Consider the following 19440-nt stretch of genomic DNA (forward strand, 5'->3'; position numbering starts at 1 on the left):
GTCCAGTGAGTGCAGGAAGGAGGAGGTTCCCTGATGTTGTGGGGTGGCATTATGTTGGGCTGAAGTATGCTGCTGGGGGTAATGGAAAGTGTCATAACAGCTGTACGATATGTGAATGCCGTCCTCCGACCAATAGTGCAACCATACCAGATGACAATTCACGCCCCCATCATGCACATTTTGTGAATGACTTCCTTCAGGATAACGAAATTGCCCTACCAGAGTGGCTAGCGTGTTCTCCAGACATTAACATGCCTGGGATAGATAAAAAGGGCTGTTTATGGACGACGTGGCCCACCAACCACTCTGAGGGATCTATGCTGAATCGCCGTTGAGAAGTGGGACAATCTGGACCAAAAGTGTCTTGATGAACTTGTGGGTAGTATGCCATGACGAATACAGGCATGCATCAATGCAAGAGGATGTGCTACTGGGTATTAGAGGTACCGGCGTGTACAGCAATCTGGATGACCACCACCTCTGAAAGTCTCGCTGTATGGTGGTCCAACATGCAATGTGTGGTTTTCATGAGCAATAAAAAGGGTGGAAATGATAATTATGTTGATCTCTGTTCCAATTTTCTGTACAGGTTTCGGAACTCTCGGTACTGAGGTGATGCAAAACTGTTTTTGATAAGTGTAGGTGCATTAGTGTGTTTTTTAAGTGTATAATTAAAGGTTTCACTTTTCTTTACATAATATAGCAGAAAACGTGAAAAGGTTGTAGTCGGGTTATAGTCATATTTTCTTTTTATGTTTTGCCACTGCAAATCTATAGAATTTCATTTCATTGTTCTTTACTCTCTCCAGCAATTTAACTGTAGTGTATCTCTTCATTATTTAACTCACATTTCCAGAAAGTAGCATAAAGCTTCAGTTGTTGTTTCAGAAACTTTGTACTGTTGTTTTTGTTTACATACAGTTGCGTATAGGCCAAATTTGTGGAATCATAATTTCGTGTATATCTGTAATTAACTGATTTTTTCTTAATAAACTATTATGTTTATCATGAGTGAAAAGTGCTTGACTTGCCATAGAATTGATAAGTTGGGGCTTTGGTGTGATGGGTGTTGTAATTTTTTCCATGTGGGTGACTGTAGTGGTGTGGGAATAGGGGAAGTAAATGAGACTCATCAGTGGCTTTGTAGCATATGTAGTAGAGACAGGAAGATACTAGAACAGGAAGGGTAAAATTGCTGCCCTTAAGGCTGAGTTTGATAAGGCCAGGGGAGATCTTGACAGGTTAAGGAGGGAGAAGGGTAAAGAACGGTGGGAAGTGGCAACAGGCAATAGGAGGAACAGACCTAGAACTTTGTCTGACAGCTTCGTGGTGAATGTGGAAAATAGATTTGACCTTTTGGTTCAGTTAGAAGCTGGTGAGCCTCAAGTAGTTGCAGGTGTAGACAGGGTACAACAAACTTTCAGCAGCAAATTGAAAAGTAAGTATGTAGGGAAATCAGTAAATAGAAAGAAAGTGTTGTTGTTAGGTAGTTCCCATAAAAGAGGTGTTGGCCAACTTTTGCAGGATGAACTAGGATCAGAATACTCGTCACCAAAATTTTTTTAAACATAGTGATGGTCTGGAGCAGGTGACAGAGGATTTAGGGTCACTCTGCAAATATTTCACTAAGGAAGACCCTGTGGTTGTAGTGGGTGGGCCAGGTAATAGTACTGACCGAGGTCCTGGGTACAGTATAGTGTGTGACCTGGCAAAGATTGCATCAGCATCGAAGCAGACTAGTGTTGGGTTTGTATCCATTCTTAGGTGCCATGACCAACTTCATTTGAACTCTTCTGTCAGGAGAGTTAATTTGGAGTTCTCTTAATAGGTGTGATTATACTAGGCATGGCCTTCACCTCAACAGGAAAGGGAAGGGTAAACTGGCTGGGAAAATAGGAGGAATCTTAAAGGGGGGAGGCACTGTCATGAGTAATAAAATACCACTGATTCAGAGAAGACCCTTTTTTAGGGTACGGAGGACAGAAAGAAACCAAGTTTTAAGAGAGGTTAGGATTGATACAAACCTTCAGTTTGAGCAAGAAACCAAAAAACATAATTATAGCTTATTACATCAGCATAAACAGCTGTTGGTTAAGAATTTTCAACAATCAGAAATTTTAACTCTACCCCATTTTAACTCAGTCAATGTGAAATGTCAGCTATCTTATTCAAGGACTGAGAAATAAAATTAATGAATTAATTATCTGCATAGATGAATTAGAGTCCACAAACCCAGCTGACATAATCTGCCTATCTGAACATCATGTGACCACTGGTATAGAACTTTCACTTACTACAGGATTTAGTTTAGCATCTCACTTTTGTAGAGCAGAAATGGAGAAAGGAGAAGTTGCCACATTCATCAGGAACTGTCATAAATTTAAGAATATACACATTCATAAATTTTGCCTAGAACAGCATATGGAAGCATGTGCAACAGAACTAGATTTTCACAAAAAATCCTTCATAATATTAAGTGTATATTGAGCAACTGCATAGACTTTAATCTGTTCGTAAACCACCTTGAAGCTGTACTGGCCCATTTAACAACCCAAAACAAAGAAATATTGGTTGCTAGTGACTTCAATGTAGATTTCCTTAAAGACTCTCCCAATAAGAACTTATTTGAGTTAGTAACACTATCATTCAATTTAATTCCCATCGTAAAGTTCCCAACTAAGGTAGCCAATTGCTCAAAAACAGACATTGATAATATCTTTATAGAAAAATCCAATGAACAAAATTATATTACAAAACCAATAGTCAATGGCCTCTCAGACCATGACATACAGTTCCTTCTGTTAAATGTTAATACCGTACAGGATATAAAATCTGTTATATCTGAAATCAAGAGGGTAATCAATAAGCCAAAGATTGATTATTTTAGGACACTCCTCAGAAACATTCACTGGAGTGATGTTAACAGTGCTCATGGCATAAATGAAAAATATAACACTTTTGCTAATAAAGTGCTTACCTTATTTGAACACTGTTTCTCCCCTAAACTAACCAAGGTTAGAGCAGAGTCTACAAAGAAGCCATGGATTACTCAAGGGATCTTGCAAAACAAAAAGAAAACTGTATCTGTCAATCTGAAACAGTTCTGATGGTTCAAATGGTTCAAATGGCTCTGAGCACTATGGGACTCAACTGCTGAGGTCATTAGTCCCCTAGAACTTAGAACTAGTTAAACCTAACTAACCTAAGGACATCACAAACATCCATGCCCGAGGCAGGATTCGAACCTGCGACCGTAGCGGTCTTGCGGTTCCAGACTGCAGCGCCTTTAACCGCACGGCCACTTCGGCCGGCAACAGTTCTGATGTTGGTGCTATAGCACATTACAAAAAAACACTGCAAAACATTAAAGACTGTAATATGGACATCAAAGCAAATGTATTACAAGCAAAAGATAGTCATATCAGATAACAAAATAAAGACAATATGGGATATAGCAAAGGAGGAGACCAGTAGAACCAGACATGAAGGGGGCCAAATAGCACTAAGAGTACACGATACATTGGTGACAGATGGGTATAGTGTTGCAGAACTTTTTAACAAACATTTTATAACTGTTACTGAAATAAAGACAATACGGGATATAGCAAAGGAGGAGACCGGTAGAACCAGACATGAAGGGGGGCAAATAGCATTAAGAGTACACGATACATTGGTGACAGATGGGTATAGTGTTGCAGAACTTTTTAACAAATATTTTATAACTGTTACTGAAACTATAGGGTTTTCAGGTTCTGTAGATGCTGCCATGGGATACCTCAGACCAGACATTTCAAGTAACTTTCATAATATGAATTTGACCTTCACTACCCCAGCAGAACTAATGTCCATCATAAAATCTTTAAAATCAAAGACATCTGGTAGGTATGATGAAATATCAACAAAGTTAATTAAAGAATGTGATTCTGAGTTAACTAACATATTAAGCTACCTGTGTAACCAGTCATTTATCAGTGGAATATTTCTTGAATGGTTGAAATTTGCTGAAGTTTAAGAAGGGAGATAAAGAAATAGCACCAAACTTCTGTCCAACTTTACTTTTGCCAGCAGGCTCAAAAATTTTAGAAAAGGCTATATAACCATCTTATCACAAATAACATACTATCAAACTCACAGTTCGGATTTCTGAAGGGTTCTGATACTGAGAAGGCTATCGACACTTACAGTGAAAATGTACTTAATTCATTAGACAAAAAACTGCAGGCAACTGGTTTGCTTTGCGATCCGTCAAATGTCAATCACAATATCCTTTTAAGTAAATTAGAATATTATGGTGTAAGAGCAAATGCTGCAAACTGGTTTAAATCTTATATCTCTGGCAGGAAACAAAGGATGTTATTAGGAAAGAGACATGTATTAAGCTATCAGGCATCATCCAACTGGGAACTAATTACATGTGGGGTCCCACAAGGTTCCACCTTAGGGGCCTTACTTTTTCGTGTGTATATCAATGACCTTTCATCATTAACATTACCAGATGCCAAGTTTGCTTTGTTTGCCAATGATACAAACCTTGTAATAAATAGCAAATCAACTGTAGTCTTAGAAAGATCAGCTAATAAAATATTTGTGGACATTAACACTGGTTCCTAGCCAATTCTTTGTCACTAAAGATTGAAGAAACACACTATATGCAGTTCAGAACATGTAAGGGGTGTCCCATGAGTATATGCCTAACATATGTGGACAAGAATATAGAAGAAGTGGACAGTGTTAAATTCTTGGGATTACAGCTTGATAATAAATTCAACTGGGAGGAGCACACCACAGAAATGCTGAAGCTTCTAAACAAATCTCTATTTGCAATGCGAATTCTGTCAGACATAGAAGATACTATGCTTAATTTCACTCTATAATGTCATATGGGATTATTTTTTGGGTTAATTCATCAAGCCAAGCTAAAGTTTTCCAAGCACTAAAATGTGCAATAAGAGTTATATGTAGTGTGAACTCAAGAACATCCTGCAGAGGCCTGTTTAGGGAACTAGGGATACTAATTACTGCTTCCCAATATATTTATTTCCTTAATGAATATTTGTCATTAAAATATATCACTTTTTCAAATCAACAGCTCAGTTCATGGAATCAATACTAGAAATAAGAATAATATTCACAAAGATTTAAAGTCACTTACTCTTGCACAAAAAGGTGTGCATTATTCAGGAACAAGCATTTTCAATAAATTGCCAGCAGACATAAAAAGTTTAACAACCAATGAAATTCAGTTTAAGAGAAGCCTAAAGGATTTATTGGTGGCCAACTTCTTCTCCATTGATGCATTACTCAGTAGAAGCAACTGATTTTTATAAAGTACGATATAACTTCTGCACAATTTCAGTGCAGTAATGTGTTCATTGTAAATAAGTATTGTAGTAGTTCTATTATATGTTTATTACCTTATAAATAAAAAAAAACCTTTTTAAAATTTTAAATTCAGTGCAGTAATGCGATCGTAGTAAATGAGTGTTGTAAAGTGATCCTTTCATATAGTGCTCATTAAAAAAAAGAGAGAGAGACAATCATTCCACTTGGGACCTGAGAAAGGTATATTTGCTTATTTGTTTTAGTTGTAAATATTTTTCATGTATTACTGTTTTTTTCACATGTTATACATCCTAGAGGACCTCCTCACTATGGATCAATTGGAATGAAAGTAAATGTAATCTAATCTAGTTTAAAAATTCAAAAGTTCACCTCCAGAAAGTGTACACATTTCAGATAATTTGTTTCACATTTGGTTAGTGGTGGCAACTTCTAGGATACTACTGTAATCATCTCTTACACAACATCAATTTTGTGATTATTTATTAAAAAAGATGATGACTAATGGTGCCTTCAAAAATTTTGTCATGTTGTCAGAAAACTGAAGACTGTCACAAGTGGTACATGACATCAAACAAAAGTTGATAGCTTCACTACACTTTGTTAAGTAAATATGAAGGAGAGCACCTGTTGGTATGTGGGGCCATTACACTACTATTTCTTCAGTTTAAAAAGGCCTGCTTTATAAAATTTCTATTATGGTTTGTCTTTGCAACATCCTGTATTAAATATCAATACTGGCAGCAGTTTCTCACATAGTAAGGGCATGTAATATTGTTAATGGTGAATAGTTTGTTGGATAGAGATGATAAGCTTAGCAGCTCCCTTGCTGCTATTCTCAAGAAGAGTAGGATAGGGGACAGCACTGGGTTCCCCCACCTCCTTTTTTTTTCAACTGTAATAATACAAACATAGCATACACTGCACAATCACTCATCACAATCATTCATATGACTCAGATACACAGTTTGACAATTCATGACAGAATGGGGGAAAGCACTTCATTAAGAGTTGGCCCAAGATGGAAAAGTGGGATTTACACACCTGCCACCAACATTCATTTCATAAGTATGGGCTTGACTTCTACTTTGATTACAGTCTGTAACTTCTCAATTTATTTACAGTTTCTCATTTTAGCATTGTTTGACAATAGTTAGGTTTATAAGTTCTAAAAATATGGCAGTCTCATTATCATAATGAATAATAATTTACCTTAGAGTCTCCTTCACTGTCCCTGTCAACACTGTTCTCTTTTATTTTGTCTTCTGGGTGGTCCTGCACTGGGGCTGTTTCATTGGTGGCTCTTAGACCAGCTATCAGACTGTTCTGTTGTTTCTGAAAATAAATAATCAACCATAGGCATTTGGTATACATACAACAGATACCACTTTAAATTCTCTCTCTCTCTCTCTCTCTCAACACACACACACACACACACACACACACACACACACACACACCTTGACTAAAAAAAATTGAAACTGCTTGCATTAGTAAGGAACTGTTTGTTTGGGAATATTTGTGCAAGGGTATTTTCAGTATTTAACTGATACATTAAGCAGTGATAGCCTCTGCAAAATTTAGTCAACTCAGTGACAGTGGGCTAGCAAATTAATACAGATAGGTACTTATGCACTAATAAAGTATGAAAAATAGTTCCTTGTCAAATATCTGAGCAGCATTGTTCATTTTGTGTGTGTGTGTGTGTGTGTGTGTGTGTGTGATTATTATTATTATTATTATTATTATCATCATCATCATCATCATCACCATGAAACTCTCACTGAAGTCGAGCCAAGACATAGATTCTCAAAAGCATGCAGCTACATTAACAGTTAGCATCAATAACTCATGGTGGTGGTTGTTGTGGTCTTCAATGTGAAGACTCTCTCCACAGAAGTCTCTCTTGTGCAAGTCTTTTTATCTCTGAATAACTACTGCATATTACATCCATAACAAGAGGCAAAAGTTAGTACAAATTTGTGTGTGTGTAAAAACTCAACGTGTGAAGCATACAACAACTACCACTGTGTTATCTTAGTGAAAGACCTTACTAAGAACCCAAGGAAATTCTGGTCCTTTGTAAAATTTCTGAGCAGGTCAAAGGCTTATATCCAGTCACTCATTGACCAGTTCACTGTGACAATAGAAGACAGCAAAAGCAAAGCTGAAGTTTTAGATTTTGGAAAGGAGGATCACACAAATGTACCATCATCTGAGCATCACACAGACTCCTGTATGGGGGAGATAGTAATAGGCATCCATGGTGTAGAGAAGCAACTGAAAGAGTTGAAAATGAATAAGACACCAGGTCTGAATGGAATCCCCAGTTTTACTGAGCATACTCTATGGCATTGGCCCCTTACTTAACTTGCATTTATCGTAACTCTCTCACCCAGTGCAGAGTCCCAAGTGGCTGGAAAAAAGCACAGGTGACTCCTATACAAAAGAAGGGCAAAAGAACAGATCCGCAAAGTTACAGACAAGTTTCCTTAACACTGGCTTCTGGCAGAGTTCTTGAACATATTCTCAGTCTGTATATAATAAATTTCATTGAGACAGAAAGGCCTCTGCCCACAAATCAACACAGATTTAGAAAGCTTCGTTCATGCAAAACTCAATTTGCCCTTTTCCCATGTGATAAACTGCTCGTGCAAAACTCATCTTGCCCTTTTCTCTCGTGAAATTGCTAACCATAAATGAAGGGCAACAGGCATATTACATACTCCTGGATTTCTGGAAAGTGTTCGACATGGTGCTCCACTGCAGACTATAAATGAAGGTAGAAGCATACATCATACACAAGTGGCTCAAAGACTTCTTAAGTAATAGAACCCAGTACAGTGTTCCTGATAGCAACATGAGGGTATTGTTAGGGTGCCCCAGGGAAGTGCGATAGGACTGCTCTTATTCTCCATATACAGGGCGGTTATAACTAAAGTCCCAGATTCAAAACAATGCAAAAAATGAATAACTGTAAAGAATGAAGTCAAAGTTGAATTGAACATTATTGCAGAAGGGGAAAACGTTATGTAAAAAAAAATTAATGAAAATTTTACCACTACGTGGCACTGTAAGAGGCAGAATATGCAAAATAAAAGAGGTGGGGTACATGGCTGTGCCTCATTTGCATCTGAGATTTTAACACGACTGTCTCGATGCAGGATCATGTGCTGCCGGTAAAGCTCTAAAGAAGTTCTGGACACACTAGGGTACGAAAAAAGAGGTTGTCTGCCATGGGTCTGGAGAAAATGATAGCAACACTTGAAATGATAGCTTCTTTTGAAGTGTAATGTGCCAGAGAGAGGTAAACAGTTGATCTGATACCAGTAGAAGATGTGGCCACAGTACAACATCAGGGGGTCATGCAATGGCATGCAAACACTCATTGAATGGGGAATTGTCTGAACTTTGGACATGGCCTGTGTGCACAGCACATAAAATTCTACCAAACATCTTGCACTGCTATCCATACAAAAGTATCCACATTCAGGAGTTGCTTCATGCTGATCTGTCAGTAAGACAAACATTTGCTCTAGAATTACTTGCTTTCATGGAAGTGAACATTCGGCCATGGGAGATTCTATGGACAGACTAAGCCCATTTTCATCTTTAAGGACATGTCAATACAAAGGATTGTGGAATATGGGCAATGGAAAATCCACCTGCACATCAACTGGTTCTGCTTCATTCTGCAAACGTAACTGTGTGGTGTGAATTGATGGCATCATTTATCATAGGACAATATATTTTTGACACGATGATTCCTGTGTGTCTTGTTACCTGGCAAATGCCATTACAGTCTTTTGCACACCAATGTCATTCCAACCCCTCAACACTGTGGATATGTGGGTAAGGTCATTTTTATGCAAGATGGAACTCCTCTGCACATTGCACAGCCAGGAAGCAGCTGCTGCACTGACATTTTGGAAATGCTGCAATTGTCAGCTGTCATTTCCCTACAGCCTGGTCATTCAGATCACTTGTTCTTAATCCGTGTGACTTCATGCTGTGTGGTTTTCTGAAAGATAGTGATTCAATGCTCTGATTACAAACATAGATGAATTGAAGGCATGCATTGCACAGCACATTTTGATCATGACCCTTGAGACACTCCAAACTTTTGTGGAACATGCTGTTTCTCAATTTCAACTTTTGGATGAAACTGGGGGACAGCATATTCAACAATTAAAAACTGATTTAATTGTTGCTTTTTATGTGATTTTTGGTCTTAGGGCCGTTAAAAACCGATTTTTCCCCATCCAGTGTGGTAAAACCTTTCCATCGTAGGTGGGATTACCTAACAGTGCCATAACTGTTGAATGCCAAACTTGTGAGGTCATGCACATTGTACAGTACAATTGGTTTTATGTACAACTCACTTATGTTATGATTCTTACAGTGGCATTTAGTGGGAAAAGTTTTGTTAAACTTTTTCTGTTTCCATAACATTTGCCACTTTTTCGATAATATTCTTTTTTGATTTGACATCAGCATGAGGAGTGTTTCTTTTTTTTTTTTTTTACAGCATTGTGGAACTGGAACTTTAATTATAATAATACTGTACATATATGATCTGATGGACAGGAAGAGCAGCAATCTGAGGTTGTTTGCTGATAATGCTGTCGTGTATTTGCAATGTGTCATCATTGAGTGACTGTAGAAGTATACACAATGACTTAGAGGAAATTTCTAGTTGACATGATGAACAGTAGCTTGCTCAGATAAGTAGGAAAAACAAACTTGTAACATGAGAATACAGCATAAGTAATGTGTTGCTTGACACAGTCACCTCGATTAAGTAGCTAGGGTAACATTTCAAAGCAATATTAAATGGAAAAAGCAAATAAGGATTGTAGTAGGGAAGGCGAATGGTTGACTTCTGTTTGATGGGTGAATTTTTTTTTTTTTTTTTTTTTTTTGGGGTGGGGGTTTGGTTCACCTGTAAAAGAGAACATGTGCACAACATTAATGTGACCCACACTTGATACTGCTTGAGTGTTTGACTTCAGAGCATTTCTGCTCAAGCTAGAGAGGGTTCTTGGTTCACTTTATTGGAAGTACCAAAAATTAGTTATATATGGTGACTGCAATATTAATTTTGTACGTCATTGTGCAAGAAAAAGGATGCTGGTAGATCTCCCAAACTCATATGATCTTATGCAGACTGTTTTTTCCAACCAGGATACAGGGGACCAGTAGCACAGCCACAGCCAATATTATTATTCATTCTTCATTACTAGATGGGCATTCAGTTAGTAAAAGAGTAAATGGCCTTACAGACCATGATGTGGAAATTTTAACACTAAAAGGCTTTTGTACACAAACAAATGTTATATATAATTACATACTATGTAGGAAAGCTAATCCAATGGCAATAAAGGGTAAAAGAGGGTAAAAGGGTAAAAGAGAACATGTGCACAACATTAATGTGACCCACACTTGATACTGCTTGAGTGTTTGACTTCAGAGCATTTCTGCTCAAGCTAGAGAGGGTTCTTGGTTCACTTTATTGGAAGTACCAAAAATTAGTTATATATGGTGACTGCAATATTAATTTTGTATGTCATTGTGCAAGAAAAAGGATGCTGGTAGATCTCCCAAACTCATATGATCTTATGCAGACTGTGTTTTTTCCAACCAGGATACAGGGGACCAGTAGCACAGCCACAGCCAATATTATTATTCATTCTTCATTACTAGATGGGCATTCAGTTAGTAAAAGAGTAAATGGCCTTACAGACCATGATGTGCAAATTTTAACACTAAAAGGCTTTTGTACACAAACAAATGTTATATATAATTACATACTATGTAGGAAAGCTAATCCAATGGCAATAAAGGGTTTTTTAAACCTTATTAAGGAACAAGAGTGGCAGGATTTTTATAGTGCCAAAAACATAGATGACAAATGTAATGCTTTCCTTAGCAGATTTTTCATACCCTTTGAGGGCTGCCTTCCCTTGGAATGTACTAAACAGTGTACTAGCAGTAAAAGGCAGCCTGAGTGGATGACTAATAGGATAAGGATATCATGTAGAACAAAGCAGGATTATATCAAAATGTTAGAAGTAGTCACAATCAAGCTATAGTAGCCCATTACAAACAGTGCTGTACGATGCTTAAAAATGTTATTAGGAAGGCAAAGAGTATGTGTATGCAAATAGAATAGCTAATTCACAGGATAATATTAAAACCATATGGTCAGTTGTGAAGGAAGTATCTGGTCAGCAGCACTAGGTCAATGATATAAAGTCAGTTCGTAGCAAAAATATTTCTGTTATGATAAGTCAGATATACGTACAGTATTTAACAATCATTTTCTGAGCATTGCTGGTGCATTAAATGAAAATTTAGTGTCTACAGGAAATACTCCTCTATGATACTGACAAGGGGAAGATTGAATCAATAATTAAATCACTGTAGACTAAGTACTCTCATGGATATGATGGAGTGCCTAGCAGAATATTACAGTACTGCACATGTTAGCCCTTTACTTAGCCATATTTGTACTTTTTCCTTTAAGAATGGTCATTTCCTGAACGATTTAAGTACTGAGTAGTAAAGCTGCTTTATAAAAAGGGAGAAAAGGATAATATCAACAATTTTAGACCTTTTTGTATGCCATAAGTGTTTGATGAAGTTATTGAAAAGGCTGTGTATGTAAGGATAATTGAGCATTTTATATCACATAATTTGCTGCCAAATGTACAGTTCATCTTTAGAAGTGGTTTAACAACTGAAAGTACTATATTCTTTTTTCTATGTGAGGTACTGGTTGGATTAAACAAAAGGTTTTGAAGCTATATTTTTTGATTCAACTAAGGTGTTTGATTGTGTTGACCACAACATATTTCTCCAGAAGTTGCACCATTATGGAATACGGGGAGTGGCTCACAATTGGTTCACCTCTTACTTTAACAACAGACAGCAAAAGGTCATTATAATGGATGAGATGTGGGAGGCACAGTCAAACGGGGGAGGGGAATTGTCCCAGGGATGAGTGTTGGGGCCACTCCTGTTCCTTATTAATATAAATCATATGCTCTCTAGTATTACAGATAATTCTAAAATACTTCTCTTTGCTGACGGCACTAGCTTGTTAGTAAAGGACGTTGTGTGCAACATTGACTCTGTTTCAAACAGTGAAGTTCATGACATAAGTTCATGGCTTGTAGAAAATAAAGTAACGCTAAATCACAGTAAGACTCAGATTTTATAGTTTCTAACACATATTTCAACAAAACACGGTTTTAATTTCACATAATGGGCATACAATTAGTGAAACTGAACAGTTCAAATTTCTAGGTGTTCAGATAGATAGTAAACTGTCGTGGAAAGCCCACATTCAGGATCTTATTCAAAGACTTCATGCTGCCATTTTTACTATTCGAACAGTATCCAAATTAAGTGATCATTTGACACGAAAATTAATCTACTTTGCTTATTTTCATTAGCTTATGTTGTATGGTATTATATTTTGGGATAACTTGGCCCATTCTCAAAGGATATTTTTGGCTCAGAAATGTGCAGTTCGGGCAATAAGTGGTGTAAGTTCGTAAACCTCTTGTCGAACCCTGTTCACTAGTCTTGGTATTCTGACTTTGGCCTCTCAGTATATATATATTCTTTACTGTTGTTTCTTGTTAACAATATCAGCTTATTCCCAAGAATTAGCAGCTTTCATTCAGCTAATACTAGGTAGAAATCTAATCTGCATTTGGATAGAACTTCCTTAACTCTTGTGCAGAAAGGTGTGCAGTATACTGCTGCATCCATTTTCAGTAAGCTACCACAAGAATTCAAAAATCTTAGCAGTAATCCACGCATTTTCAAATTGAAACTGAAGAGTTTCCTCATGCGTCACTCCTACTATTCTGTCGAGGAGTTCCTTGAAAAATTAAGCTGATTCCTACGTTATATTGTTGATTATGTTTACTTAAACTTATGGTTTGACTTTTTTTTAAATTCATGGACATTTTATTTTACCTGCTATTACTTTTATGTTTTAGTTCCTTGTACTGACATGATCCATGACCTTGGAGATTTGCTCCTCAATTTGATCTTACGGAACTAGACATGTAAATAAATAAAAAAAAGGACAGAATGCTTATGTACATGTCACCTGGCAGAGTCATATCTAGAGGTATCAGGGGTCCCATATCACTCCAACTGCACACACCCCACACCATTACAGAACCTCCACCAGCTTGAACAGTCCCCTACTGCCATGCAGGGTTTAAGGATTCAAGAGGTTGTCTCCATACGTCCATCTGCTTGATACAATTTGAAATTAGACTCATCCAACCAGGCAACATGTTTCCAGTCATCAACAATCCAATGTCAGTGTTGATGGGCCCAGGTGAGACGTAAAACTTTGTGTCGTGCAATCATCAGGGGTACATGAGCGGGTCTTCAGCTCCAAAAGTCCATATTGATGATGTTTCATTGACTGGTTCACTTGTTGATGGCCCGGGATTGAGACTTGCAGCAATTTGTGGAAGGGTTGCACTTCTGTCATGTTGAATCATTCTCATCATTCATCATTTGTCCTGTTCTTGCAGAAACGTTTTCCAGACTCAGCGATGCCGGAGATTTCATCTTTTACCAGATTCCTGATATTCATGATACACATGTGAAGTGTGTCGCGTGGGAAAATCCCCACTTCATCGCTGCCTCGGAGATGATGTGTCCCATTGCTCATGCACCGACAACACCACCACGTTCAAACTCGCTTAAATCTTGATAACCTGCCAATGCAGCAGCAGCAATAACTAAACTAACAACCATGCCAGACACTTGTTGTTTTATATAGGCGTTGCCGACCACAGTACCATATTCTGCTGGTTTACATATCTCTGTATTTGAATATGCATGTCTATATCAGTTTCTTTGGCGGTTCAGTGTATAATCTATCTGAAGCCTTCTGGTGTCCCCAAGTTCTCTTACATATATATACCCTTCTTTCACAATACTTAAACAAGTAGTTAATGTAATTTAATCAGAGCACTGGAGCTCATTGGTGGGGTGTTTATAGCGCCTGTGATTTTCACAGTACAGGGTGTTTCAAAAAGAATGGCCTGATTTCAAAACTCCATATTTATTGATAAAAACATACTAGAAACATGGGATTAATTGAAAAATACTAACAAAATCTTAGTTTTAACTACACTGTTACAAATGCTCTATGTGTTCACTAGCAGACTGTAGTGCCTAGAACTGCTTGGCCACTCCGGCCGGCTATCTGGTATTATAGAAGTTACAGCAGCTGTTATTCTGTTCTTGACTTCTTCTGTGTCAGAAGGTAAAGGCAAGATTAACGCACTTCCCTTCATATGCCTCCCCCCAAGCCCCACACACAATCACATGGGGTCATGTCTGGTGATCTTGGAGGCCAAGAATGGAGGGCATTGTATTGGATTCCCGAGCACCCTGTCCAGCACTGAGGCAGATAGTCATTGGGAAACTGATATATATTGTTGTGCTAGAGTGGTGGAACTCCATCACACTGAGAAATAAATTCTTCAGAGTCCTCTTGAAGTTGTGGGAAAAGCCAATTCATTCTGATCATTGTGTTTTCCTCAAAAAGAAGGGACCATACACTTTTTTATGAGAAATGACGCAAAAAATGTTCACTTTAGAAGAGTCTCTTTTTATGCTTAATAATGTCGTGGGGGTTCTGGAGTCCGCACAAGTGATTGACCAAAAGCACTGACTCACTCTTTGCAAACTACAGCACACGAAACAACTTCTGTTGAGTGGATGCCATCTTACTTCTGATTGATTGGAAAATGAGAAGATGCATTGACTGACATCTAAGGGCAATTTTCTGAAACTCTACACCACAAACTTTCAAACAACACATATTTCCTTGCTGGTACATCCAATGTTTCATAATTATTACCATCGAAAAGCAGGTCATTCTTCTTGAAACACTCTGTAAGGTGGATGTATTGACAGGTACATGAAGACACTATTATAATGTAGAACTTCCAATCAATTTTACATCAACACAACATCAATGCAAAGAATCTAGTCATAAATGGTTAAATTTAGGAATACACATCTCTCAGGGGGGGGGAAAAACAGAACTACAGACAACAAGTTATTTTGTGGACTCTATAAAAAAAATTCTCAACAATGTTATTCACAAATGTTTTACAAAATTTCTTGTGAATAAAAACTGCAGTGTGGCTAAAATTATTTTTGAATGAATTAGAAACAGCCTTGGTCACAATAAAATATTTATTTACAGTAATTACTGGTTTTGGTCAGAATGTGACCATCTTCAAACCATTTAAGTAGACTTGAGTGTGAATTTACAATATAATTCCTTACACTAACTGCGCGGATTTTTTTAAGACATCCTTCCAACCAAGTTCTTATTGTCTGCTTTGCAACTTCCTCTTCAATGATGTACTCAAATTCTTCACGAGCCAATAGCTCCTCTAACTGCAGAGCTTTCCGTATATCCACAGAACGATAGGACAGCATGCTGTAAAAGAAAAAGAAAGGCAAGGTTTGTTATATTAGAAATAAAAAATTGGTGCCAAATAAATAAAAATTAGTTAAAATCCAATAATGTACTTTTAATTTCAGTTTACAGTCTTTTAACTGGACTGTTATAATGCACTTTTTTGAAGTGTGGTGACAGTCCCTTCATTTTTGATAATCACAACATCCAAGATCCTCAACAAGATCAATCAGTGACATCATGGATGTGGGATGAGTCAAAGGATAATTTAACAAAAGACATACAACATATAGAAACTTAGTCTTTGAACTGTTTTAATAATAAACAGTGACAATATTGCTTACTGCTATTAGTACTTTAAATATTTAATATCCTTAGTGGTGAAGGATATTGATAACGGATCTGAGGCACTACATTCAGCATCTGTCCAGCACCACCAGAGGCACGATCACAGGTCATGTGAATTGAATTAATAACTGCACGGAGCTAAGTGAGCGACTGCGGGCCAATCTTGTTTAGTATGCTGCTCGAGCTCCGTTAAATCTAGCTGCTATTCAGATATCGACCCTGCTTTGGACACCAACTTCCTGGCTTATTTTCTTGATGTTTATACAGTGCTTCCCTCACAACAGATTTGGATTTGTTCCCAGATTAAGCACTCATGCTCACTGGGGACATTTTAGTAGCAATGAGTTCTTACCCTACCGTGTTTATGGCAATGTGTTCACCACCGCTTCCTGTGTTATGGACCTCAAGTTCATGGAACTTTGGCAGCAACAGCTGTCACAGCAAGATCAACTACAAGAGCAACAATTTGCAGCTCAAGAGTAATGGTAGAAAGAGCAGCAGGCTGTTCTTTTCCATCTCATGTCTCAGCAGCAACAAATACACCAGTCAGTGGTCATGGCTATGGCCTCACTGCTGTTCCCTACATTCATCATGTCATCGAAGAGTTGGGAAGTCTACTGCAGTTATTTTGAATTCCACTGTTTTGATTTTATACAAAGTGGTTCAAAAACTGAAATTGCTCTCAGACCCTACTGAACTGTCTTTCAATGATCCCTGGTCTCAGTTAGCCAAACACTGCAGTCAGCATACATACGTTGTTGCAACTAGGCTCCAGTTAAAGCAGTGTCATAAACAACATGGACAGCCATGTGCAGCTTGGGCTGCTGACTTGCAGAATACCGCATGAAAATGCAGTTTCATGTGTCAGAACTGTAAAGTCTCCTATGCGGAATCACTGATTTGAGATGTGGCTCTGCACCTCACCCACACCAAAGATGTTGCCATAAAAGCTTTAGCTATATCTGTTCCTAGTCTTCATGAAATACTTCAGACTGCTAAATCTTCTAGATTGCATCAGAAGCTCAGTAAGGTTTCAAAAACAACACTTATGTTTCCAAGCTTTTAGTCACCCTTACAAGCAATGTCTACTAATGTTTCAAACTCATCATCTTCTACTCCTGCCCCCAAGTCTCACCCAAGTTCATGGACATTTGGAACACTGGTGATACTCCTGGATCCTTAGTAGTTTTGTCATGTATCAGCCTAACCATTTTCTTAGAGTTTCTGGTGATACTCCTGGATCCTTAGTAGTTTTGTCATGTATCAGCCTAATCATTTTCTTAGAGTTTCTGAGCTCTGCATGGAGCTAAGTTACATAAAGTGACTAACTGTTGATCATGATCTGACAATTGGTTTGCCACCAGCTATGTATGTGTGTATTTAACTTTGGTATCTTGAATGAATATATTAGCGATAAGGGTCTACTATTCTGAGCAACTTGGGCAGGAAAATTTATCTCTGATACCAAATTATAAATAGCTAAAGCACCTGCAGATTATTTTTCCTGCCAGATTCCTTCAAGAAATTTACATTAAAATCAATAAAAATTAATAATTACTAGATTAGATTAATACTTGTTCCATAGATCATGAATACAACACTTCATAATGATGTGGAACATGTCAGGTTAATAAAAGATGTCTGTACAAGATATTACATTACACAAAATATTGCATGACACTAATGTTTAAGTTGGTTTTTTTCCCCTCCCTTAATTTATATCTAAAAATTCAGCCAATGAGTAGAAGGAGTTGTCATCTAGAAATTCTTTTAATTTATTTTTAAATGTTGGTTGGCTATCTGTCAGGCTTTTGATGCTGTTTGGTAGGTGACCAAAGACTTTTGTGGCAGCACAATTTACCCCTTTCTGTGCCAAAGTCAGATTTAATCCTGCATAGTGAATATCATCCTTTCTCCTGGTGTTATAGCTATGCACACTTCCTTCTGTTTGGCAGAGAGCACAATAGTTCATCAAACTGTTTCATGGACATGAATGAGGAAATCTGCATGGTTACATGACATTTAAATTTATTTTTAGCTTTATTCATCCTCTGATGTACGTAAACTGCAAAAGCTGACAGTTGATATATAATTGTTCCAAAATGTTTGAATACTGGTAAGTATCAAAAAATCTAGATGAACTATGGTTACTATTTGAAAATTTTGAAATTCTTACAATGTGTTGATTCAATCAAGGCCCCGGGTAACATAAATTTTTCTCCCCAATCCCAACCCGAATGTCTCTTCGAAGACCAGTCTCTGCCTCTATTAGCTATGAAAACCAGATCCGAAGGAGAAATAACTCTATGGTTGGTAGTCTATTGCAAGGGCGTCTTTCCAGAGGAGTGGAAAAGACTACAGTTGTTTATGAACAACTATGGAAAGGATAGATTGCTACTCACCATAAAGATGAGACACTGAGATGCAGATAGGCATAACCACTAACACTCTATTTTTGGTTTTAACCATACTGTTTCCAAGTATTCTTAGAAAAATCTCAGTCATTATTAAGACATCAAGCAGACAACAGGAAGTAAATGACAGTGTGTGATTTTGATATTAATTTCCTGAAGATACAAATAAAGGAAACACTTTGGAAATGTTACTCAACAAATAACCAGAGTTTTTTCATTAATTTGCTCAAAAGCCTTACAAAAGGAATAAGAACACTAATAGACAACATAACTCTAGATGAACACTTAATTGATGAACCTAAATATCTATCCAGTAGTGAATGGCCTCTATGACTACAGCACACAGCTAGCCATATTAAATAAAGTGTATATGTATGTGTGTTGCGTTAGTTATCTCTGAAGAAGCAAATTGTCTGAGAGGTTACGAATGTTTTCTATCTTGTTTATGTGCTTATCACCTGCTCAACACCTCAATTATTTTGGTTGATTAGTATTGTGAATGGTTTGATGCAGCCCAGCATAACTTCCTCTTCTGTGCCAACCTTTTCATCTCAGAGTAGCAGTTACACCCAATATTTTCTGTTATTTATTGGGTGTATTCCAATCTCAATCTTCCCCTATAGTTTTTGACATTTATGGTTACTGCTATGGCTATCTCTAGCACCAATGAATTTATTCATGATGTTCTGACACATTTCCTATCATCCAATCCGTTCTTCTATTCAGTTTTTTCCACTTATTGATTTCTTCACCAATTCTGTAGAGGACCACTTCATTTATCATCTTATCAGTCCACTCAAATTCCTGAAACCTTTATGCAACACCAATCTCAAATGCTTTCATTTTTTCCTTTTCTGTATTTCC

At 37.4% G+C, this 19440-nt stretch overlaps 1 protein-coding gene across 1 annotated transcript in view; it reads right to left on the reverse strand.

Annotated features, from left to right (window-relative positions):
* LOC126248157 (sodium leak channel NALCN) overlaps positions 1-19440 on the reverse strand; it is a 394425-nt gene that overhangs the window by 23158 nt on the left and 351827 nt on the right. Inside the window, exons 30-31 of the mRNA XM_049948905.1 lie at positions 15679-15835; positions 6553-6675 (exon numbers count right to left, since the gene is read on the reverse strand). Of these exons, the coding sequence (XP_049804862.1) occupies positions 6553-6675; positions 15679-15835 (280 nt within the window). The remainder of the gene's footprint in view (positions 1-6552; positions 6676-15678; positions 15836-19440) is intronic.

This window comes from Schistocerca nitens, chromosome 1, assembly GCF_023898315.1.
Source record: "Schistocerca nitens isolate TAMUIC-IGC-003100 chromosome 1, iqSchNite1.1, whole genome shotgun sequence".
NCBI classification, from domain to species: Eukaryota; Metazoa; Arthropoda; class Insecta; order Orthoptera; family Acrididae; genus Schistocerca; species Schistocerca nitens.